This window comes from Phocoena phocoena, chromosome 7 (genome assembly GCF_963924675.1).
Source record: "Phocoena phocoena chromosome 7, mPhoPho1.1, whole genome shotgun sequence".
Lineage (NCBI taxonomy): Eukaryota > Metazoa > Chordata > Mammalia > Artiodactyla > Phocoenidae > Phocoena > Phocoena phocoena.
The window spans coordinates 45,678,177-45,696,563 of record NC_089225.1 but is presented as its reverse complement, the minus strand read 5'-3'; the positions used below and the strand labels follow the sequence as shown (position 1 = coordinate 45,696,563).

At 36.9% G+C, this 18,387-nt stretch overlaps 1 protein-coding gene across 2 annotated transcripts in view; it reads left to right on the top strand.

The window, feature by feature from the left end:
- The window catches only part of IFIH1 (interferon induced with helicase C domain 1), a 55,504-nt gene extending 43,251 nt beyond the window's left edge, over positions 1 to 12,253 (top strand). Inside the window, exons 9-16 of one of the 2 annotated variants that reach the window (XM_065880797.1) lie at positions 1,551 to 1,674; positions 2,202 to 2,474; positions 3,762 to 4,021; positions 6,295 to 6,444; positions 7,258 to 7,419; positions 10,684 to 10,874; positions 11,344 to 11,437; positions 11,835 to 12,253. In XM_065880797.1, the coding sequence (XP_065736869.1) occupies positions 1,551 to 1,674; positions 2,202 to 2,474; positions 3,762 to 4,021; positions 6,295 to 6,444; positions 7,258 to 7,419; positions 10,684 to 10,874; positions 11,344 to 11,437; positions 11,835 to 12,014 (1,434 nt within the window). In that variant the 3' untranslated portion in view covers positions 12,015 to 12,253. The remainder of the gene's footprint in view (positions 1 to 1,550; positions 1,675 to 2,201; positions 2,475 to 3,761; positions 4,022 to 6,294; positions 6,445 to 7,257; positions 7,420 to 10,683; positions 10,875 to 11,343; positions 11,438 to 11,834) is intronic. The other variant, XM_065880798.1, reaches the window with a different exon arrangement.
- Positions 12,254 to 18,387: the final 6,134 nt, after the last annotated feature.

The window sequence follows — 18,387 nt, the reverse complement described above, 5'->3', positions numbered from 1 at the left end:
AATCATAATCATTAAAAAAAAATCCACAACATCTGTGGCCATCCATTTACAATGCTTGGTGTCAGTTTATTTATCTCTTGTAAAAATAAAATACAGTGTGCGTGTGTGAAAAAAAAAGTGATGTAAAAAAAACCTAATATAGCCTCATATGTCAATTATATCTCAATAAAAGAGCAAAGTAATAGTTATTAATCTGTTCTCCTATATAATTTATCTCTTGTATATAATTTTTTCATTTTGAGAATGTTATAAATGTTTGATTCTTGTACGTAGGACTTACCTGAGTTTTAAATCTCACAGCATTTTACCTTTTAATTGGTATGTTTATCTCATTTATATGTATGTGATAATGAATATATTTGACCTTCAGTCTAAAAAAAAAATCCACAACATCCTCCGAGTATATTTTATTTTATTTATTTCTTTTTTAATTAATTAATTAATTTATTTATTTTGGCTGTGCCAGCTCCCAGTGGTGGCACGCAGACTTCTTGGTTGCGGCATGCGGACTTCCTAGTTGCAGCATGCGGACTCTTAGTTGCGACATGCATGAGGGATGCATGTGGGATCTAGTTCCCCGACCAGGGATCAGACCCGGGGCCCCTGCATTGGGAGTGCAGAGTCTTACCTACTGGACCACCAGGGAAGTCCCCTCAGGGTATATTTTAAAAGAATTTGCCATCTTACCTTTTAACTTAATTAACTTTGGTTATACTTTTTATTGAAGCATAACACACGTACAGAAAAGTTCAAACTCGTAAGTGTACAGATTGCTGTATTTTCATAAACTGAACACACCTGTATAACCAAAATCCAGATCAAGGGACTTCCCTGGTGGTCCAGTAGTTAAGACTCTGCCCTTCCAATGCAGGGGGGCTCCGGTTCGATTCCTGGAGAACTAAGATCCCACATGCTGCGCAGTGCGGCCAAAAAAAGAAAAATCCAGATCAAGAGACAGAACACTGCCACAACCCTCAAAACTTCGCATTCTCCCCTCCAGTCACCCACCCCCCGTGGGATAACTACTATCCTGACTTCTAACACCAAAGATGGCTTTTGACTGCTTTTGAACTTTATATAAATGAAATCCTATAGTCTGTACTCTTCTGTGTCTGGCTTTTTTCAAAACTCTACCTTTTAACTTTTTATTTTGGTAGAATAATACTAAAACCAGTTCTTCAAAAAGGAATGCTTTCTAAATTAAATTACAAGCTTTCTAAATAATTGGGGCATTACTTTAATATATATTTTTTAAATTACTATTAGCATTCAAAGTGTATATCATTCATTAATTTTACTTTTGTAAACTTTTAAATTGGAAATTCCAGCAGGGATACCTGGTATTGGTGTGGTGTGGCTCGAGGCTGGAAGTAGAAGAGAAGCTGATAAAAAAAATCAGTGTACCAAGAAATGATCAGAGTGACTTGTTACTTTGTCTAGACAAAGATTCTGAATCAAATTTGTTATAACATGGGGATTATTTTAACAACGATAATGTTATTCATTCAGCAATATAAACATGTAAGAATAAGTGTATAATTTGTTTTTAGGATCCATTTAAAGATAAACTTCTAGAAATAATGACAAAAATTCAAAGTTTTTGCCAAATTAGTCCAATGTCAGATTTTGGAACTCAACCCTATGAACAATGGCTCATTCAAATGGAAAAACAAGGTAATTTGGGTTTTGACATAACACAATTTATCCCATGTTTATGCCATGATTCCAGATCACATATTCCCAAGCAAACTGAAAGTAAGTGTAATAGGGAATGGAATTTCTGTGTTCTGAGTAGGACAGGGATAAACACGTTCTAATTCCTTATCTAGGGAAAGAGGCACCAATTCATTTTCTCTTTATCTCCAGAGTCTTTCACTTATTGTATATTTAAAATATTAAGATAAATATCAGTGTCTCTGTTTCCAAATGCAAACGCAAACGATATGTTTTTCATGCCATTCCTCTGAGTCAGCATGAGTCAAGTATATTTTCCTGCTGATGCAGAATACAAGTAGCAAGTCTAGGAGTCAAAAAACTTGCCCCCTTTTAGTGCTCATGGCACGTTTTGAGCCTTAATTTGCTCATTTCAAAAACATGGTGAAGCCTATTTTCGAGTCAGTATCATAAACGTATTCAAGTCCACAGCACAGTTGAGGGGGTGTTCTATCATTGTTTCACTCCACATAACATATTTTTCATAGCTGCAAGAGAAGGAAATCGCAAAGATCGTGTTTGTGCAGAACATCTGAGGAAGTACAATGAGGCCCTACAAATTAATGATACAATCCGAATGATTGATGCATATAATCACCTTGAAACTTTCTACAACGATGAGAAAGAAAAGAAGTTTGCAGTCCTAGGAGATGACAGTGATGAGAGTGATGATGGTGGTGAAGATAATGGAGATGCGGGTGATGAAAAGAAACCTTTGAAGCTGGACGAGACAGATGGATTTCTCATGAGTTTATTTTGGGGTAAGAATCAGTGTAACATTTTTGCATGGTCTTATGCATTTACCTCTTTGGCATGAACACACTGCTTCTCAAGAGCTCTCCAAAAGTCCCTCTTAAAATAATCTTTCATTGTGAAAGAAGAAATCCCCCTCATATTGGGGCTATTTCTGATTGATGGGATTAAGTAGCCATGAGCTGTATGATCATAATTAATCATTTGGTCATCTGGTTTTATTGTCAAGATGACTGCAATAAATTTATATTAAAGACTAGCCTAATTATTAGATATGGCACAAGACTAACTGTAGTTGAACATCTTAGTACTTCATTATATAAAATCTTCCAGTTAGTTATTCACATATTTTACTAATTTAAACTAATTATTTCTTGCAAATCAAAACTGTAATGAGGTATCACCTCACACAGTCAGAATGGCCATCATTAAAAAGTCTACAAATAGTAAATGCTGGAGAGGGTGTGGAGAAAAGAGAGTCCTCCTACACTGCTGGTGGAAATGTAAATTGGTGCAGCCACTATGGAGAACAGTATGGAAGCTCCTCAAAAATCTAAAAATAGAGTTACTATATGATCCATCAATCCCACTCCTGGGCATATATCCAGAGAAAACTCTAATTCTGAAAGATGCAAACACTGCAATCATAGCAGCACTATTTATAATAGCCAAGACATGGAAGAAACCTGAAAGTCCATCAATAGATGAATGGATACAGAAGATGTGGTATAGATAGATAGATAGATAGATAGATATAGATAGATATAGATAATGGAATACTACTCAGCCATAAAAAAGAATGAAAAAATGCCATTTGCAGCAGCATGGATGGACCTAGAGATTATCATACTAAGTGAAGTAAGTCAGACAGAAAGACAAATAATTATATGATACCACTTATATGTGGAATCTCAAATATGATACAAAGGAATTTATTTATAAAACAGAAACAGACTCACAGACATAGAAAACAAACTTATGGTTACCAAAGGGGAAAGGTAGTGGGAGAGGGATAAATTGGGAGTTTGGGATGAGCAGATTCAAACTACTATTTATAAAATAGATGAGTAACAAGGTCCTACAGTGTAGCACAGGGAACTATATTCAATATCTTGTAATATCATATTCAATATCTTGTAATAAACCATAATGGAAAAGAATCTGAAAAAGAATATATATAATACTTACGTATATATAACTGAATCACTTTACTGTACACCCGAAACTAACACAACATTGTAAATCAAGTATACTTCAATAAAAAAGAAAATAAATAAACTAATTATTTCTTAAAGAAAATAAGAAAATGTTGAAAAAGCTGGCTGTAAACCCAGAACATGAAAATGAAAAGCTGACCAAATTGAGAAACACCATAATGGAACAATATACAAGGGCCGAGGAATCAGCACGAGGAATAATTTTCACAAAAACACGACAAAGTGCATATGCCCTTTCCCAGTGGATTACTGAAAATGAAAAATTTGCAGAAGTAGGAGTCAAAGCCCACCATCTGATTGGAGCTGGACACAGCAGTGAGTTCAAGCCCATGACACAGGTGAAAACATCCTTTTGGATTTTTTTTTCCTTATGCCGTTATTCCCTTCCCAGTTTAGTTGTGGTCTTTTGTTCATCAATCTTCCCACCAACCCACCAATACTTTAATGGAATGAAACACTTGTTCTTGAAAGAAAATTGTTTAATAGCAATCAATCTGTGGTATTTGATAGGCTAACCATTGTTCTAGGAATCATTTTTTCCACATTCTTGGAGGAACTTTCTAGATTGAGTTTCCTTTGCAAAAAATGATTGACATTTAAACTTAGTAACAAAATGGGAAAACAATTGTTGCAATATAATATCAAGTGGAAAAATCAAATTCCCACAAAAATGTGTGCATTATAATTAGAATTATGTAAAATATGTTTGCATAGAATGAGATCTTTAAGGGAACTTGGAAAAATTAAGACATTTGATGTGTTAGAGATTTGGGACTATGAGAGATTTTCTTTTCCTTTTTAAGATTTGTTTTGTTTTGTTTTCAATTCATTATACTACTTTTGTGCACAGTATTAAAAAAAACACTTGGGAGAGAAAAAAGACAGTCATAGAGATTATAAGCATGGGTGAAACCAGGATAGCTTGTTAGAGTAAAATGTTCTGAAGTCATATTGGTCCTCAGTCTTACTGGACAAGGGGACACTTCAGTTCTGTTATGCTCATCATCATTTGGTCCACTGGAGCAAACTAAATCTGTTTTCATGTTTGCTGAAAAAGAGTCTTTCTTGAAATAACTCTCAGTATACTCTCTACATGTACTCATGTTAAAGTTGCCTCTAAAGTTTATGCCAGAGAATGCACTGTTTTCTTTCAAAGAACAAACCCCTCGTTGGGTAAGGAGTTTACATCCTTTTTTATGATGAGAGCTGGTTTACTTAATATGTTTCCCTTTTTGCCCTAGCTTCCAGGAAACTCACAGGCAAAACTGAAGTTCATTTTCTCAGCCTATGTGTTAATCCTTGCAAGTAATACACCTGTGCTCTTTCACTTTTGGTCCTGTTTCTAAGTTTTTATTCTATTAGCTTTAGTGTTAAGACTTTGATTTTATGTGGCCTCAGCTCCTTTTTGAAAAGAGATGGAAAATTCTGAAATTTTCCTTTTTAAAGTTACTCCTGTGAATGAAGGCAAAAACATCTGCTAAAATCCAAAAACATGTAAGTTTTTATCAGTGGATATGAGTGCAAGAAGGAGAAATTTTCAGAGAAGACTGGAGAGTGATCTTTCTGCAGGATTCTCCAGCAGTTAGGAGTCAAATAAAGACACCTGACATGCTGCCTCTGAAAGGAAAGGGATGGGAATAGGAGAACATACGTTTGTCTGACAGGTGTATTTTTGTTTAATGTTTGGGGGCAAAAGATAGGGTGAATGTGCACCAAAGGCCACTGGACCAACAGCTTTGATAAGAATGGTTATGAAAATAAAACTCTACTGGCCACGTCGAGCTAGAATTATGCTCAATCATTCCTCCTATGCAAGGGCTAGAGTGTATATTTGATTTCTTTACCTACATTAACTTTCAAAATTCAGATTTTTTCACAAATATAGCTGTTTTAATTATGTTTTTAATAACATCTTTCATTTTTATTTATATCCTTTTGAACAGATAATATATTTACCTCTTTCAAAATTAATAAGGTATAATATTTACCTCTTTCAAAATTAATAAGGTACAGGATGTACCACTGTCCTCCAGTCTCCCAGCTCCCCTCACTGGAGGCAGCCAATGTTTTCAGTTTCTTCCACGAATGTTTCTTTCTTTCTTTCTTTCTTTTTTTGCTTGAATGTCTCTTAAAATGACCAAATGCAGTATACCATGTGTATTTTCTCTGTGACTCAAAATTCAACTATATCTTTAAAATTGTCACTGCATCTTATCCTCTGTTAAAGAGTCTGAAATTAATGTATCAATAGTAAAAAGCAAAGCCTATTTTAGTTTCTCATTGCTGTATCCTCTTCTCAACTGAAAGCATCTCCTTTCTTTCTCCCAAGTCACCCATCAATTTGTTTCCTTGGCATAAATGATGGCCTTCCCACCTCCAGACTGGAGGATGGAAATATTTTTGTCATTGTATAGTAATCCCAGATTGGATATCAAATGTTGTCTCACCATCATGTCTTTGTTCAATGCCAAAAACAGATGGCAGCAAATCCGTGTATGATTTAATCCTTTAATTTACACTGACCAGTTGCAATTTAATATTTCTTTTCCTAATTAGAAGATTTTAATGTGTTTAGTGTTACAACATTTAATTTACTAAAATGTTTCTTCAGAATGAACAAAAAGAAGTCATTAGTAAATTTCGCACGGGAAAAATAAATCTGCTTATCGCTACCACAGTGGCAGAAGAAGGTCTGGATATTAAAGAATGTAATATCGTTATCCGTTATGGTCTCGTCACTAACGAAATAGCCATGGTTCAGGTAAATTCAAATACCTCGATTATGTTAATTTTGATTTTGTGTTCTTGTTTTGTTTTCTTTTAGTAAAACAGCACACATAGTTTTAAAAATATATGTTTTCCTACGAAAATAGAAATCAACCAGATAACCAGACAGCCACCAAATTAAGAAATACTTGGATTTCAGGGGTCCATGTGTTATTCAGTGCTTCACTACTCAGAATGCATTTTTCACGAGGATGATATTAGAGTTGATAGTGAGGTTCCTGGGCAAGGCCATAACATTTTCTTTTACTGAAAATGTACCTAAATATTATCACTTTATACAGAAGACTATAGAAATGTATCACCATGTTGAACACGTTTTCATGGAAATACGTGCTCAACATTGAAGGTAGGATGCCAGGAACAGAGCAGCATTCTCCACAGCTCTGGTGGCAAGGTCAGAGATGCCCTTCTCCCCATTCATCCCTCCTACGAGGTGGGGGGCAGTGGGACTTCCCCAGCCCAAACCACTGATGATGGTTCACAGGGTTTGAGAGGGGTGCCCCGGGGAACAGAAAGGCAGGACAGGACAGTCTTGTGTTATTGAGGCTTTTGAGGGCTGGTGTGGGGACTTAACCACCCTCATTCTAGAACATTTTTTCTGCATTAAGGTGCATTTTGAGTTTGAAATAGCCGACTAATAAAGAATGAAAAATAATTAACTTTACAGAGAATAGAGGGATCATTGGAGGACTGGGAGACTGAGCAGTGAATATCATTCCAGGACAAAAATGGGAGCATTCACAGCAAGGCATAGTCCTTCATTGACTTGATTTCTTTCTGTTCTCAGAGTCGTGGTCGAGCCAGAGCTGACGAGAGCACCTACGTCCTGGTTGCCCAAAGAGGCTCAGGAGTTATTGAACGTGAGACAGTTAATGATTTCCGAGAGCAAATGATGTATAAGGCTATAGACCGTGTTCAAAATATGAAACCAGAGGAGTATGCTCATAAGGTATTGTTTTGGGCCAGCTCTGAATTTTGGTTTTCCCTTGAAAATGGCTGCCTGTGGTTACCATTGATATCTCTGTGGCTAAGTCTCCAGACAGAAATTGTGCTGAATTATAAATTCCAGTTTGTTGAGCTGTGCTGAGTCCAGATTCACATACAGAGAATCAAGATCCATGGTGGGCAGAAATTGTCAGGGAGCCGTTCTATAAACTTTGATAATATAAATTTAGGTTGTCCCTAATCCAGAAAGACTAGTGCAACTCACTCGTTCAACCCCACCTGGTCATTTTGGTCGGGTCTAATCGGTACAGGCACAATTTTTTCATTCCAGAAATATCTGTGAAGTGCCTACTGTGTGTCAGGCAACATTGTAGAAACAGAACATAGCGGCAAGCAACGCAGATAGACCCCTGCTGCATGAAACTTATATTCGAGTACGTACATGGTGAGATTTGAGGAGGGGAAACAATAAACAGAAATAAGGCAACTTATACATCGAATGGAAAGAAGAGCTGGAGAATTGTAACAGGACAATGTGAAACAAGCTTCTAGATGAGCACTTTAGGTTTGGTGTCTGGGAAAGGCTTCTTAGAGGGAGAGACATTGAGGCTAGCCCTGAATGGTAAGAAAATACATCATATATCATCTAGCTGCATCTCAGTTTACTAACATGGAGTCATTTGAGTTGTGAGAGGAATGCAGTGAAGGAAGAATGTAGTTCTACAATATTTCAGGAAATCCCCCATACCACTGAATTAAAGACTGTAACTACTATAATAGCAAACAATCCATTTAGAAGAAAATTCACACCCTTGCATATGGGTGTGAATGTTAGTTTCTTAACATTGGAATTGGCTCTACCCTAAATAGAGTTTCACAAAAGGGATGCTTTCAAATTGGTGTGCATTGCTATAACCAACTCCAAGGTTTCCTGGCCAGGTTTCTACATGAATTTATATTTTAAAACCCCTTTAAATATAAGGCAAACCAAACATTTTGTGGCGTCAGATCAAACATTTGTGGCCATATAATACCCCTGGAAAGTTATTGTTTTACATTTAAAGTCCTAAATAAATCAGTCAAGTGGGATGTTTTCAAAGGTTGATATTTCAAGACCTGTTGTTCTGTATAAACTCTAGAACCATCTCTGGAGTTTATGAGTCACATTTTTCCAGATAATCTCTAGAAAAAGACCCAGTCCCTTTGGGGGCCCCGGAATGGACTATATTTTTAGGTCTCCTTTGGCTAAGAGACCTACTCTCCTGAAACTACTCCAGGTAGACAACCCCAGAGAAGGGATGGCAATGACGTGGGGTATATGCCACCACTACTCTATACAAAGCCCCCAGCACCCATTGCCACCAGGTCAAAGCACTCCTTTCTTCTGATTTAAGAACTTCCTCAACACAACTTTCAGGCAACCACTAATCAATGGTGAGAGTTGACACATAAGGGGAGGTTTATTTTCCATGTCCTATACTGAGTTTATACATAACCGAAAGCTTCTTCAATCAAATCAGACTTCTGGGAGCAAGTTGAAGGTGTTAAACATGTTCCCTGGCCTTCACCCAACAACATTTGCCACATTTTTACATTTTATTTGGGCTTTGATCATAGCTGTGCCTCCCATATATTTGTTATGATTTATTTTCTCTTTTTGCCCCTCTAATTGTTTCATATTCTTTACTAGTTTAGAGCTACTCTTTTGGTTTCCGGTGTCCTGATTACATTTCCAAACACTGACCTCGGTTTTGCTGCCTTTTTTTCTGTCAAGCTCATAGGTGTTTCTTAATTGCCCACATGTATCTGTTCCTGTATGCCAAATCATCTTTGCACCAGCTCCCTGACCTGTAAATAGCTTGCAAGAACAACCTAATTAAACTTTTAAAGAACAGAATACTTCAATTCATTACATTGTTATAATTTACATGGGAAATAAGTCTTCATACTTGTCTGATTAAACTATGTCATAGCCTGCAGGCTCACTTGCAAGGTTTTGTTCTCTTTTCTGTGCTAAATATGGCTGCCTCAAATCAAGGTCTAAAACACAGAGGCGAGAGCCAAAGAGATGGACCATTCAGCTTTGCTCCTCAGCACTGGTAGTTTACTTTTACTGAAAACTTTCCTTCGATCTTAAGGAAAACAATGGCTTCCTCCACAACTTAATATAAATTTGTCATCTCTGAGAGGTTTAGTTTGGAGGTAAATTATTTAAGAACTAGGTTTTCTATTGTGAAATTGTATAGGTATGAGAAATGGCCAGTCCCTACCTCAGGTTTTATATCTCTCACAACCTATATTTTCTCTGTTCTGAAATATTGATAAGTTTCTCTACTAGCCACAGAATGGGGGATATAAAAATTTAAGGAGTTATTCTCTCATATAAAGAATGTGGGCAGTGGGCAATCTAGACCCATACAATCGCTCCATGACGTCATGAGGAAGCCAAAACTCCTCTCTCTCTCTCTTCTCTGCCCTTTTATTATTTGGCTTCCATTCTCAAGGTCAAAGCTTTTAGAATTTCAGCTGCTGCATGTTCACTCTAAGAAGGAAGGAAGAGGAAGATGGAAAAGGCAACAGTGCCCATGCCAACTATCTGATACTTAAGGAACTTTCCTGGAAATTTCACTCAACATCTTCTTATGTCTCAAAGACCACTGGCTTGGAAATGTCCTCATTTAGCTGGCATATTTCCACTCAGAATAAAATTATAGTTCTGTTCCTATGAAGAATGGCTGCTGAGTGGGAAACTAGTATTTTCTGTCACAAATGTATAGAGGAGATAAAGATAGCTAAGAGTCTGGAAATTACAACATATGAAGAAAAATGAAAGAAACCGGGGGCTTATCATGGATAAGAAACGACTAAGGGTGATGAAGTAACAGTGTTTAGTTCTTTAAAGAGACTCCATGTGGAAGAAAAATTAGACTTATTTTATGAGACAGAATTAAAACTAACGGAGGTGGGGCTTAGAGGGATTTTTTTTTTTTTAATATTGCCAAAGACTTTCTCACAACAGAACTTTTCTAAAATGGAATGGGCTGTGTTCTGAACACCTGAGGATTCCATATTTCTGTGATTACAGGGGAAGATTCTATACTAAATTCTCTGGGGGCCATCACCTCATTACTTCTATTTCTAGACCAAGTATAGAATTTCATGAGTCAAGTGTACATTTTCATAACTGTCTAAGATCTCTGAATTCCAGGAGACTTACTTCAGTGAAACTATGAAAAAGACCACATTGAATATTCTTTTCTTGATGCAGATTTTAGAATTACAGATGCAAAGTATATTGGAAAAGAAAATGAAAGTCAAGAGAAGTATTGCAAAGCAATTCAAGGACAACCCATCATTCATAAGTTTTCTCTGTAAAAACTGTAGTGTGCTAGCCTGCTCTGGAGAAGATATCCACGTAATTGAAAAGATGCACCATGTCAATATGACACCAGAGTTCAAGTAAGTCCAGGAAGACTTAATTTTAAATTTCTTTATAAGGGATGAAGCAGGTTGTATTGTAAATGTTCTTCCAAAATAGTACAAATGAGATTCATTATTTTTCAGAACTTTCCTTTCTCAGCCCCCAAATTATAAACCCTATTTCGTGTACAGTTTTCAAATATATGCACTGGGGCAGGAAAGGAGAAGTGAAAACCACTTGCATCCAAGGCACATCAGTTTGTGAATGCTCATATTTGTTCTCAACTTCTTGAACAACTTAAGTCTAGTTAAAGTAATCAGCAGACTTGAAAGAAGCTACAAAAGGCCACATACCCCTTGAGAGGTGCCTGCTGATCTGGAAGAAGGGATGAGGTGCTGGCTGGTGCATGCATGTGGACAGGTGGCAAGCCCAGCAATGCGTACCATGTGCTGCATACTGGTCCTGTGTGAATTCTCAGGGGTGATTCTGATTCCTTGATAATTTTAGGAAACTGTACATTGTGAGAGGAAACAAAGCACTGCAAACAAAGTTTGCTGACTATCAAACAAATGGAGAGATAATCTGCAAAGAATGTGGCCAAGTAAGTAAATTGCTGTGGGCTTAATTTTACTTTGGCCAAAAGGAATTCTTAATTGAATGTTCTTTAAAAAAAAAAATTATTTATATATTTATCTTTGGCTGCATTGGGTCTTCGTTGCTGTGCACGGGGTGGGGGGGCTACTCTTCGTTGCAGTGTGCGGGCTTCTCATTGCAGTGGCTTCTCTTGTTGCGGAGCACGGGCTCTAGGCGCGCGGGCTTCAGTAGTTGTGGCTCGCGGGCTCAGTAGTTGGCTCACACGGCATGTGGGATCTTCCGAGACCAGGGATCAAACCTGTGTCCCTTGCATTGGTAGGTGGATTCTTAACCACTGTGCCACCAGGGAAGCCCATGAATGTGCATTTAATTTTTCCTCTTGCTCTCTCTCTTTTGTTTTTCAGGCTTGGGGAACGATGATGGTGCACAAAGGCCTAGATTTGCCTTGTCTCAAAATAAAGAATTTTGTAGTCGTTTTCAAAAATAATTTACCAAAGAAACAATACAAAAAGTGGGTAGAATTACCAATAACATTTCCCGATCTTAACTATTCAGATTATTGTTTGTTTAGTGATGAAGATTGACATTTGATTCAAGATTCTTTTAAAATATTATCAACTTGACATTTAACATGATTTTGATGATTGTTTTCATCATACTACAGAACTGATGTGAGAATTAATAAAAATCATTGCTTTACTCTGTGTTGAGCTGTATGCAAGGAGACAATATATTATACTTTCAATTTCTACCTTGTTAGTGGGCAGAGGTAAAGAAAAGCTACCAGTAAAACTCATTTGTGTGGAGCATTATAGTACAGTGGAAAGAATGCTCGGGTATAAATGTGGATCTGAGGTACTAATCTCAGTCCTGTCACTAATTTTCAGAATAAAATTAAGCAAATCCGTTCATCTTTCTGAATTAGTCTCCTTGTTGGTGAAATGGTTATGGTCTTATCTGCCTTTGCTTTTATTAGCTTTCTATTGCTTCATAACAAATTACCACAAATTTAGTGGCTTAAAACAACACCCGTTTATTATTGCACATGTTCTGTAGGCCAGAGGTCAAGGCGGGGTCCTCTGCTCAGTGTCTCAGAAGGCCGAAATCAGGCCGTCAGCCAGATGATGTTCTCATCCAGATACACTGGGGGAAGAATCACTTCCAAGCTCTTTCAGGTTGCTGGCTGTCACCTCCTTGCAGCTGAAGACTAGGATTCCTGTTTTCTTGCTAGCTGTCTACTGGGGATCATCCTAAGCTCCACGGGCACCCTCACCACGTGGCCTGCTCACGGGGCCTCTTACAGCTATTTGCTTCTTCACGGCCAGCAGGAGACTCTTTCAAGTCCGCTAAGGCAGTCTTAACTGTAATCCCATCATACTCACAGGTCCTGCCCACACTCAAGGTCGGGGGAATTTTCAGGGAATATACACTGCAGGCGGAGATCTTGGAGACCTTCTTAGAATTCTGCTTCCCACACCACTTGCCCAGTTTTTGTGATTAAGTCATATGTGTGTATATATATGAAAGCACTTTGAAAAATATGAAGCACCATGAAAGGCAAGGTATTATTGAGAAGCAGCCATCAGGCAGGTTAAGGCTTACTTCCACAGCTTTCCCTCCATGAACATAACACTATGCTCAAAAATTACCTAACAAGAATGGAGGCTAAATCCAGACTCGTTATGAATACACAGAAGATTTCCTGTGTCAGTGGAGATGTCCAGGGTTCATACAGGGTTGAGCAGGCAGCAGATGCTGGATCATTAGAGAATAAATAGAAAATGCCTACTCTACCACTCCCTAGTCCTAAGCAGAAGAGTAACCTCTCTGTGTCTGGGACGTTGTCAGCGTTCCTGAACTAAGTGTGATCATTTGGAGATAGACACAGGGCCCGGTACAACAGAACATTCTCCCAGCAAATAAACAGCCTCTTTTGTCATGGAAGAACCACATGATAAAGACAGAACCACAGCTGACCATTTTAACCCACACTTACCCCGTCTCACAGATGGTCTGCTCCACAGAAAGTTACCTCCTATGACTAAGGAGAAACAAAATGTTGGAGGGAGTGAAAAGTAAATTCTTCTGTGGTTTTTGGATTAATTAAATTCAATCTAACAGTAGCTTTGAATCTTTTGATTAAGACCTAAGCAAAGATGAATATTAGCCAGTCAGAGCTCTTCAGAATGCAACAGGACAGAAGATGATTGTGGTTTCCTTAAAATACTTTTTAAAAATCCAGCTGACTCCATTTAAAGTATTGCTGTCTTCTAGAACATTCTGTCAAGAGGACAGATGATTGTGGTTTTCTTAAAATACTTTTTAAAACTCCAGCTGACTCCATTTAAAGTATTGCTGTCTTCTAGAACATTTTGGAAATTATGCAAGAAACCAAATGCATAAAATAGCTAAATATACTACCGTAACATATGTAGACTGTTTTTAAGGTGTCAGCAAATATCAGGGTTTTTTCATCTATGTTTTCTAGTAATTTTTTCAATAAAGAGGTATTATTTCTCCTGAAAAGGTTTGAAATACATGTTTCAAGTAGCATAAAACTTAATATGCAATTGTACTTGAGAACTCAAACTACGATGCATTCAAAAACAATTGTAATCATTCTAACGTTTTGATTGTTAACGAACAGTTTAATACTCATGACATTTTAAGGTCATTTAACAGAATATGCTCATGACAGGTAGACACCCTGTTAGATGCCTGAGTTTCAGTACCCACAAAACCTTCTATTAGTTGGGTGATTGAACAACCTCACTTCACAGGGCTTGTGTTTGCTTTCCTGGAAAATCAGAGATTGTATTAAATGGTATCAAAGTTTCCTTACAATGCTAGCATTCTCATAGTTCATGCTTCTGTCTCCCTGGCTCCTTTCATATGACCCTGTTTAGTGATTTGTGGTAATATCAGCTGTGGGCTAAATATCTACTGAATACGTTACACATTTGAAGGTAGCTCCTATTTGCTGAAGGGCATTGCAGGGGTCTCACAGAACAGGTACACGGGCTGGAGTCATGCGCCGTAAGGCAGGTTTGAAAGGCCCAAAGGGGTCAGGAAATTTTACAACAACAAGCATTTCCAAGCCAATAGATCATTGGCCAACATTGGGCATAAGAAATGTAAAGGCTTACTACCAAAAATCTGAAATCATTTCAGACCATATGAAATTAAGATACAGTAACTTATAGTTTATACAGATATTTTGAATATAAGGCATTGAGGCAACACAAAAATGGGTAAGAAATGGTTTTCCACAGGATGATCAGTGCAAGTCACAAGCAATTGTTGAAAGTGTAAAACGCTATAAGAGAGGTGAATATTTTCCTCCCTGAAATTTAATAGTCCCTATATCAGAGCGGAAAAGGAAGGCTTAGGGAAAGGAAGGCTTCTGGCATTGTTTTCAATTGGTTGAACCCAAAGCCAAAGAGGATTGATTTGGTGTTTCTTGTTGTCATTGTTGCTTTTAAGCTGTAAAAGACTTGAACACTTTTAGGCGCTAATGCGAAAGAACAACAGGAAGTGAGAAAATTAGCAATGTTCAGCCCCAAAGTAAATTGCTTATTGGGTGTTACTGATATTTCCTACCAAATATTCTTGCTACAGAATTTTCTGGTCACCCTGATCCTTTCTCACCCTGATGCCTTTCCACAGAGGTATAAGTCCTTCTTTGCCACCTCTTCAGCAGACATCCTTTGTTTTTCAAAGACAAAATCCGTGTGTCACTTCCCAGCGTCTAGCATAGTTCATGTTTTCAGAACTAGAACAGAGAGCACATCCCTGGAAAGTAATGTTCACGCACCCTGAGCATAACAAAGTGCTCATTTCCAAAATCTGGTAAACAACTACATGAATCATAGCAATAAAGAAAAAACAAGAAACTTATTTTATTTTCTTCTAAGAGTTATGAAGTTAATTTGAAGTGAATGCTTGTCTTTTTTCAGTTTGTGAATTTCTCCTTAATTAGTTGTACTAGATATACAATTTTATATCTTTGTTTTTATGGGGAGAGCCTGAAGTGAGACAAACTTGGGTTTGGATCCCCACCAGCTTTGTGACTTGAGTTATTTAATCTCTCTAAGACTATAGGAAGTTAATAACAGCCTTGAGGAACTGTCATGAGACTTTGGATACTGCATGAAACACACCCAGTAGTTGTCAAATGCATTTGGTTTCTTGTGTAATTTCCCAGTATAATATATGTATAGAATATATTAGTGAGAGTTTCCAGAAAAGCAGAAGTAGTATTAGAAGCACAGCTGTGGGTATAGCTTAATAATAGGAAATTTTAGACCTATGTTTGATTATGAGTATTATAAACACTCAATGTTTAGCCCAGAGGGCTTATCTCAAGAAGTAAGTAGTAGCTGTGGTGAAACATGATTGCTATGAATATGCTATGCAGTGTAGCTAGAGGAAGGATTTAATGTTCAGATCTTCTATAGGTGCAATACAAAGATAGGCATCAATATAAATAGAAAGATCAACACTTTTTTATTAAGTGGCTGTAGGACTTAAGTAGGTCTGTCATGTAGATACAATTTTAATTAGAGTCTGTCTTCATCTTCAAGAAGTATATAATAATGGAAGCAACCTAAGTGTCCATCAACAGAGGAATGGATAAAGAAGATGTGGTGTATATATATACTATGGAATACTACTCAGCTATAAAAAAGAATGAAATTTTGCCATTTGCAGCAATATGGATGGACTTGGAGGGCATTATGCTAAATGAAATAAGTCAGACAGAGAATGACAAATACACTATGATATCACTTATATGTGGAATACAAAAAATACAACAAACTAGTGCATATAACAAAAATGAAGCAGACTCACAGCTATAGAGAACAAACTACTGGTTACCAGCAGCAGATGGGGGTGGAATATAGGGGTGGGGGAGTGGGAGGTACAAACTATTGGGTGTAAGAGAGGCTTAAGGATGTATTGTACAACACGGGGAATATAGCCAATATTTTGTAGTAACTGTAAATAGAAAGTAACCTTTAAAATTGTATACAAATTTAAAAAATAATAATATAAAAATGTTATACTGAGCAAGCCAGCAATTGCATGATAAGAGAGAGAGAGAGAGAGACAGATTCCACTGTAACATATAAACAGTAATTTATGTCCAGCACAAATGGTGGTGGTTTTTTATTTGTTTCTAAATCTCTAAACATTTTTTTTCAGATCATAGGCTATAAAATATGAGATATATATGGAAAGCAAAGCATTGCAGATATTCTTTAAAATTTTTAGATATTTTCTACACAGAGTATTACCAAGTCCCTCTTTACAGGAAATTAATCATCTCGTAAGCATCTCATTTGAGGATGACATTAGATAGTGCTGAGTCCTATTCGTTTATAAGTTAAAATCCAAATTAAAAGCCACATTCTAGGTGAGAAGAGGAACAGACTGTTTATAGGAAGTAATATTTAACCATGCAGCTGTTAGAATACATTTGAACCACTATTTAAGTTGAATATATTTGATGAAATATATTAATTTTTACATACTAATTTAAAAACTGGACATTATTTTGACATTTATGAAAGAAATTTAAATGTTTAATTCAGTTATATATATATATATATATATATATATATATAATAATGAACCAAAGATGAGCATTTTTTCAGCTTAAATATTTCCTTCAAACTCTGCCTTCTGCTTGTTTTAATGAGTGCTTGTATTTTATTGTACACACATAGGATGAATGGATTGTTGGATTGTTAGTTCTTTCATTCTGAATCTCTTAACAGGCATGGAAATGATCTTAATTCACTAAGATGTAAGGATTTTTATCACGCTAAAATGACCAGAACAAATGATGAGAGTTTTGTAGATAACATAACATTTAATTTAAAAACATCATTTTATCTACCTAAGTAATTATAAAATAGTATTAAAAAGATTCAACTCCTCTGTAACGGTTTGAAAAAGGACTAGACTGATGAAAGAAGATGCCAACTTTTGATGTAACAGTCACGGGGAGAGGTCAGGACTTCTCTGAATGAAGCTAGACACAGCAGGAAAATTGTAAGATGTCTGTGCTCTGATCATATCCATCCTGTTCAAAAGATGACTCGAGACACAATCCTATTTTTCCAACATTCTGCAAGACAAAGGCCTTAGCAACTGGCCCAGCAGAGTCATCTTCTGGCCCAGGCTAGGTCATTACCTCATAAGCAGTGTGAGGAAAAGAATGCCTAGACAATTATAGTTTGCTCTGGAACCAAGGTGGTGGATGGAGGGATGGATAGTTGATGCCATGTACATCTTTAATCACAATATCCAATGATTAGGATACTTAAAAAATGCTCTCTAGAAAGCTTTGTAATGAGTGCTCAATTTGACTGCACTATGTGTTTGGGCTAAGGAAAACTGACCTATACCAAGTGAGCTTGGTAGATATTCTTCAACAAAGAGTGAATTTGGGGAGGTGAAGAAATGGATGTAATAAGCATAGATGATCTTTAAATGGGAATTGTAAAAAAATAAAAGAAGGAAAGAGATGGGGGAAAATTTTTGAAAGGGAATCCAAAGTTTCAAGCCTGTGTACAGGCCAAGGAGTTAGAGTCAAGAAACAAGGAGAGGGTCAAGATTCAGGAGGGAGAGATGAGGACATAATTGTTGAAACAAAATGTGGGGGAGAAGGAAGAGGATGAAACCAAGAGCACAGGAAAGACTAAGTTTGGTGGAAGGATAGTTGCTGCTGCTTCTAAAGCAGGAGAAACATAAATATGAATAAAAGATACAGCGTAAAGGTACAGAAGTAGGAGGCTGATGGAATTATTCTACTGGCATCAATCACTAGGCTATCTGCTGAGTTGGGTTTGGGATTTGAGGATGGACATTGGGGACATAAAGAAAGTAGTAAAGATTTTTAAACATGCTTTGATGAAGGCAAACTGACTAATTAGAAACAGAGAAAAAGAT